The following is a 6,921-nucleotide window of genomic DNA, read 5'->3' as shown; positions in this document are numbered from 1 at the left end:
GGATAGATCTTGCATCAAAGCCTGGATCTCTGGGATCGACTGGAGTTCTTCGTTCGTCGTTGCGGGGGCGCCTGTCATCTTGCCGCCGAGGCACGTATGACCCACTCCTTGGAGGAGGCGTGGGCGCTCGACGACGGTCATCGTGGTCGAGTCGATGATCATACTACTCATGGTTCCTGTATTGATCTTGCTGGTACCCACGTCCCTCACACCGCGGAGGCGATCTTGGGCTGTGAGCAGATTGGACAGTATCTGCCACCACAGATCTGCTATGAATCCTATTCCACGACTGAGATACTGCTGTATTCTGCTCTCCCGCTGCCCGGAGCAAAGCCCGGATCTGCATCAAACCTCAGCCAGCTTCTGATTGGGAAGGTTGAATTGACTATGCTATTCGGGCTGCAACTGTGAGATTCTGGATCAGAGTTCGGTATACCTGAGTCGGAGGCGGAAAAAGTTGTCGTCGACTGGATTCAGGAATCCGCTGCCGGGCACGCTCATCGAGGCGCGCTGGAGGTTCTCCAGTCGAGTGCGCTCAGCCAAGTTGGCTAGGCGCGCCTCCTCCAAGGCCTGGGCCTTGGGGGTTTCTCCAACGATAGGAGTGTGAAGTGCATCCATATTGCCGCGATGAAGATCTTCCTTCCGCTGCGAAGAGAAGGGTTCGGGGCGGTACTCCTCGTGGACATGTGATGGATCGCCGACGCCATCGCCACCGTCTTCACGGGTGAAGCCAGGAGGACTGCGTGGTCCATTGACCATCAAGACTTCCACCGCGGGGTCGCTGCTGTCGCACTCGGATGCTGTCTAGACGGAGCCAGTCGAATAGGCCGTAGAGAGTTTCATCGGGCTCGATTGCCATGATTTGTGGGGTGGCCGATTGGCGGGCCGCATGCTACACCCACCGCTGAAGCCGTGGCCGACCGGATCGCTGGTGCCGGCGAACAACGGGAAGCGAGGATGCTGTAGGAGCCGACCGATACTGAGTTGACGGCTGTCGAAGAAGGACACCGCGGACGCAGGCGCGGAAGTGCGTCGCCCCGCGGACGGGGAGCGCCTCGACGTCGAGTGGAGCCTCGTGGAGCCAAGCAGAGTCGTCGGCGATGAAGACAAGCGCGCCGAGACGGATCTCGCAGCCTTCAGCCAATCCTCCACCGGAAACCATGATGATGGGAATCGGAAGAATCACAACTTCTGCAATAAACTGCTAAGACACCTGCCCCAAGGTGGGCGCCAACTGTCGTGGTTCTAAGACTGACAATAGAATGGGGGTAGGTATGAAGAGGCAAGATCCTAGCTATGGAGTAGTTGTACACACGAGTTTTACGAGTTCAGGCCCTTCTCGGAAGAAGCAACAACCCTACGTCTCGGTGCCCTGAGGCGGCCGACTGGATTATATGTGTGTGTGTGAGTTTACAAAAGATGCGAACCCTTGTGCCTGTGGAGGGGGTGGCTTATATAGAGTGCGCCAAGACCCCAGCCGGCCCATGTTACAAAGGGTTTAAGGTACATTAAAGGGGAGACGTTACTGGTAACGCTAGTAAATAAAGAGACATAATGACCATTAAAGCTATGAGGTGATGTCCGACCGTTGTAGTCCGGAGCAACCTTAGACCTTCTGATGGTCGAGTGACAATCTCCGCGGTCGAGTGACTTCAAGTCTTCTGGGTGGAAGTCCTCATGGTCAAGTGGATGATGACTCCTCTTCGAATGCTTCCGTTTTTAGGGTGACGTCCTAGGGAAGGGTGTCTAGGTCAGGCCTATGACCCTACCCTAGGTACATATCTTCATCAGGTAGTTCATATTGGTAGGGTTTCATGGTTGACTTATGTTGGATGGCGTGTGTGGGGGCTGCTATGGGGGTCATGCCCCTCGATTTTGTGGTCAGTTCCATGTAGAAGAGATTTTGGATTGTGTGATACATATTGTCCCCAAAACTAGAATTATGGTTATGAGATAAAAAAAGGGTAAGAAGTTTGTGTTTTTTTAAGTGACTAGTGTCCTAAAGATTGGGATCCCTTGATGGGTTTTATATCAGTGTTCAATTTTATTGTCTATAGGGCAATTTGACATTGTTGCAAATTCATACATTAGTTACTCACAACATTTCAAACTTAAAATGTCATGTCTAAATAATATGAATTTTAGAACCAATTATATCGCAAACTGCATATCTATGATGCAATTTTACATAACCTATGCAACCAAGAAATATATGAAATATAGAATTGAACACATGCTACATGACGTATTCAGAAAAATATATGAAACCTAAATTTTGTGATATGAATGATTCGATTTGTAATTCTATGAAATTGTATTTTAGACCAACAAATAGGTTCTTAAATCTGCAGTCTTGTGATTGTTTTTTTTCTACGAATAGTCTTGTGATAGTTGTAATTCGAATATTCAAATGTGTAGTTTTTTTAGGTTTTATTCCATGTAATAACACTAACAACTTCACATTGGCTTAAAGATTAAGAAGCAACAATGAGTCATTTTGATATTAGAGTATTGAGAAGTTACGTTACAACGTTAATCTGGAGTGTCTTCTCTTTCACAGAAATGCTAAAAACCGGACATCATATTTTAAGGCATATGACAAATCAAACATATTTTTATGACAATTTATATTGGCATGAGGATGGCAAATTTAGTTGGCGAGTACAACAATTTTCTAACAATAAAATGAACTGCCGCGAATTTGACATGGTCATCAACTAAACTTGCCACGGCAAACATAATTTGCCATGATTTTTTTTGATTTGCTATGCTAAAAATCTGACATCTGCTGGATATTCGGGTCCTTCTTTTTTCTTTTGAAAAGCCAACCGATTTAGAGTATGTATCTGTTTTAGCAAAGTTGGTCTAGATGCGAAAAATCGGTCGAGATTAGTGTTGATCTCGGCTGGTGATTTCACTAGTCCGCGCAGGTGCGAAGCCCGGATTCAGCCCGCTGCTCCCCTCTCCTCTCCCGTCGTCGGAGCCCCGGCGACCCCTCTTCCAAGCCGCCATCGTCCTCACCTCCAGCGCCACTTCCTCTTCTCCACCACTCGACCCAGCCTAGCAGCGAGTCGGCGGACGGGAGGATGATGGGAAGCAACAACCCCGGCGGCGCAGGGGGAGGGGGAGGGGGAGGGATGGCCCCGGGCACGGGGGCCGGCGGCAGCGACGGGCGGCACGACGACGAGGCCGTGCTCACCGACTTCCTCTCCTCCCTCATGGACTACAATCCCACGGTACGCCGCCGCCGCCGCCGCCTGCCCTAATCCCCTCTCGTCATGCCAAGTTCCGTGTTTTGATTCCGTGGCGCGGCAGATCCCGGACGAGCTCGTGGAGCACTACCTCGGCCGAAGCGGCTTCCACTGCCCCGACCTACGCCTGTGAGTACTCCCTACACATCCAATGTCTCTCCCGACCAAATGTCTGGATCGGTAGTTAGGCCGAGACCCCCTTTGCTGCTCTAGGTTAATCTGGAACTGAAATTTGCCAAGCATAGTGATAATGGAGCCACATAGAGTTGTTTTAGCACGTTGTAGTTCTTTTTTTTCGAGAGTATGCAAACTGCATACCATAACTTTATAGAAGAAGAGAATTGCAAATACAAGACGACCACTCTCTGTGAACAATGAGCTTAGCACGGTGTAGTTCTAGTCTGAGAGAAATTACAGTTTCCCCTTCGACTTGGTGATTATTGGTCCACATGAATGACATGCTTTTCTTTTCTTTTGTTTCTTGTGGTCTGCAGAACAAGGCTGGTTGCTGTAGCTGCTCAAAAGTTCATTTCAGACATTGCAAGCGACTCTCTTCAGTACGTGAATCCACAATCTCACTAGTTTGCATTTCGTCTCAATGCATTTCGTCTGTTGGTGTGAGGGAATTGCAGTATATCTTGTGCACCTCTTTGATATTGCGCTGTCCTTTCTCTTGAATTAGGCACTGCAAAGCCAGGGTTGCAGCACCTATCAAAGATAACAAGAGCAAACAACCAAAGGTGAATTTACTTCTTAATTAAAATTTCCATGTTACTTCCGTCAATTTTTTTCCATGTTACTTCTAGCACAAGACCTGGCATGCCATTCTTACTCCTTACAGTTTACTAATGACATCCTTTATTCTACTTCAGGATAGACGTCTTGTGTTGACAATGGATGATCTTTCAAAAGCCTTGCGTGAGGTAAACCATTTTCTATTACATATGAGTTTTTATTCTATGCAACAGGACACCCTTTATTACATTTGTTCTCATGTTTGAAGCCCACATACACAGAATAACAATTAGCCACTTACATTCTTAGGAGCTGAATCTCTGCACTGGTTGACCCTTGTAGACCAAGAAAATTGCTTGATGTGGTTTTGTTCCAAGAGGCAAAAATAAGAAATATCATATGGATTCAGTTTTATATGTTCTACGAACATCTTACAAGTACAAAGACACCTTACATGAAATCAGCGTTTAAGCACGGTTGCACATACTTGGGATAGGGTAACAGCCTGACACTTACATGCCTAATTGACAAATGATTTCATATAGTGTTGCCTTCTAATCACGGTTTGGGGTGACAGTACACTAACATTGAGTTATAGGGCCTGTATCTCTATAAGAAGAAACTATACAGACATCTACTATTATGGATGCTGTACATCCTCCAAATCATCCCAAGCATACATGGTTATAGAGAGATAATAAATACATAGTGTTCTCTGTACTGAAGCAGAGAATCACATGTGAATTGATGCCCTAATTAGAAAAGTAGGAAAATGAAGGCAATGTGAATGGTGTTACAAAGGTTAAGATCATAACCATCTCCAAATTAACATGGGTAATTGTGCAATCACTAAAGATTGAATGAGTAGAAGAAGCAATCTAACCACCGTTTTCTGATCATGTTTAGTGAGAATGCTCATGCTTATAACAAACCAGCCAAACCATTATTCTCAAACAATCGGGGCACTTGTCAGATAGGTTTGAACTTACAATGTTATTAACTGATTTCCTACAAGCCTATATTGAATACACAGTATGTCTTCTAGCCACAGCTTTTCTGGTTTCTAGTTTGCTACCTTCATCAGTAATCAAGTTCTCTGTATATTTAGTTGCATGCAAGTAGTCAGGATGACATTGTTTGTAATCTTCAGCTTCAGAATCAATCTACCTTTTATCCAAACCTCACACACAAGGGCATGCTTCTCATGCAATATATGACAATGGGTGTTATACAGAGGGAAATGTCAAATATCCTTCATCCACTTGTCAGGCATCCTCCTGAAAAAATTTTGTTTGATATAAAAGGGTTCTAATTCCCAGAATACATGCTTATGCAAGTTCAATGTACCTCTAATTTGAGAACTCTCTCTTCACCCCCCCCCCCCCCCCCCCCCCCCCCTCCCCCCAACACACAGACAGGACACCTCACCATCATTAGCTGATCCACTTGTCCACAAGCACCACCTAGTCCACTAGCTGATGCATTAGTGATCTGTTTAATCTTGTCCAAAAAAGAAGTGATCTGTTTAAAGAGAAAGCATTTATGACTTGTATGGCTGATACTGAGATGCCAATATAGGTCATCAATGTACTCTACTTTGTCACAAGAATGATCATTTTAGGCTAAAACCCCACTTATTTTTGGTGGTTACCACTGACACATACCAGGCTAAAATCAACCGCATTCATGTATGGTATGTTTGCAACTGTTCATCGTACAAAAAACAAGGTAGTGCACCGGCCTGCGATACTCATACAATGCAGCACAGAGGACTGTTCTCAAAGATGTCTGCGTAGAGGCGACACCCTCTCACTTCACATATTTAACCTACCTAGGTATCTGGCTAGTCGGCGACGAGGCTCTAGGTGCCACCCCAACCCCTGCCGAGTGCCCAACACTTCCAGAGCTTCTGCGTATGAGCGTATGCTTCATCTTTCTGACATGTCTTTAATTTTGAAATTTTGCTTGCAGCATGGTGTTAATCTGAGACATCCAGAGTATTTTGCGGACAGCCCATCAGCAGGGATGGCCCCCTCAACAAGAGAGGAGTAGAATGGGTCAATTCTTCAACAAGAGAGGGCTAGAATTCGTTGTTTCTTATAAGCGTAACAAGTGAACGGTCGTGTCCTTCCCAACTTTATGTTACAAAACCTTATAAGCATGTATCCAATGGCAGTTCTTGATGTATTATGTACCAGTAGTTGCCACCATTTTATGCTTATGTATAGTATTGCTGGTTAAGTTCTCCCATTTACCCCTATCTTGGAGTGATTGCATCTTGAAACCGTCGACCAGATCAGATTGATTTGATCTTGTGTACCACTTAAGTTTGATTCCTGATGGTTGACTAGCATAGATAGCACCAACATAAACTGGGAGGGAGTGCTGGAGAATGATGATCTGGAGATCAGATAGGGCTAGTTTGCCTTCTTCAGTACTCCCTTTGTAAAGGAATATAAGAGCGTTTAGATCACTAGGGAGTATCAAATTCTAGGAACACAAGTCAAAATTGCATACTTCATGCTGTAAAAAGGAATACTACACTAGTGCGTACTTGTCAGGAGGGGAACTTTTGGTTCCTGGGTACATATGTACCCTATATGAGAATTTTTTTTAGCAATTCAACAAAAAGTCAAAAAATTCTGAAAATATTTTTGAAATAAACTTGACCTTTCATTGTACTAGTGAGAAAAGTTCCACAACAAGAAAATTTCTCTTTGACTTTTCAAAAAAGACAAAGTTTTGGTCAATATAGCATGAATAGTGACCTATAATAGCAAATAAATTTTGTCTTTTTCGCTGTGAAGTCAACGTAGATTTTTTTTTTGCGAAAATTGATATATTAGTGCGCAAGTAAGTCAAGTTTAATCTAAAAATACTTTTGAAGTACTTTGACTTTTTGTTTAATTATTTAAAAGAAATACCCCATATAGGG

At 44.5% G+C, this 6,921-nt stretch overlaps 1 protein-coding gene across 1 annotated transcript; it reads left to right on the top strand.

Moving 5' to 3' along the window:
- Positions 1 to 2,871: 2,871 nt before the first annotated feature.
- Positions 2,872 to 6,246, top strand: LOC125523523 (transcription initiation factor TFIID subunit 10-like). The gene is made up of 6 exons (XM_048688552.1): positions 2,872 to 3,236; positions 3,316 to 3,380; positions 3,746 to 3,808; positions 3,934 to 3,991; positions 4,124 to 4,174; positions 5,958 to 6,246. The coding sequence occupies exons 1-6, from the start codon at positions 3,087 to 3,089 to the stop codon at positions 6,036 to 6,038; spliced, it is 468 nt and encodes a 155-aa protein (XP_048544509.1). The 5' UTR covers positions 2,872 to 3,086; the 3' UTR covers positions 6,039 to 6,246.
- Positions 6,247 to 6,921: the final 675 nt, after the last annotated feature.

The sequence above is a fragment of the Triticum urartu genome, chromosome 7 (assembly GCF_003073215.2).
Source record: "Triticum urartu cultivar G1812 chromosome 7, Tu2.1, whole genome shotgun sequence".
NCBI classification, from domain to species: domain Eukaryota; kingdom Viridiplantae; phylum Streptophyta; class Magnoliopsida; order Poales; family Poaceae; genus Triticum; species Triticum urartu.
The sequence above is the reverse complement of the archived record's forward strand: the minus strand, read 5'-3'. Positions and strand labels throughout refer to the sequence as shown.

What these genes read in the sequence shown, in the direction of transcription:
- LOC125523523 (XM_048688552.1), top strand. Translation starts at nt 3,087, where the DNA reads ATGATGGGAAGCAACAACCCCGGCGGCGCAGGGGGAGGGGGAGGGGGA. An exon ending in ATTGCAAGCGACTCTCTTCA is followed by an intron (nt 3,809 to 3,933) that starts GTACGTGAATCC and finishes CTCTTGAATTAG; the next exon opens with GCACTGCAAAGCCAGGGTTG. An exon ending in ACAAGAGCAAACAACCAAAG is followed by an intron (nt 3,992 to 4,123) that starts GTGAATTTACTT and finishes ATTCTACTTCAG; the next exon opens with GATAGACGTCTTGTGTTGAC.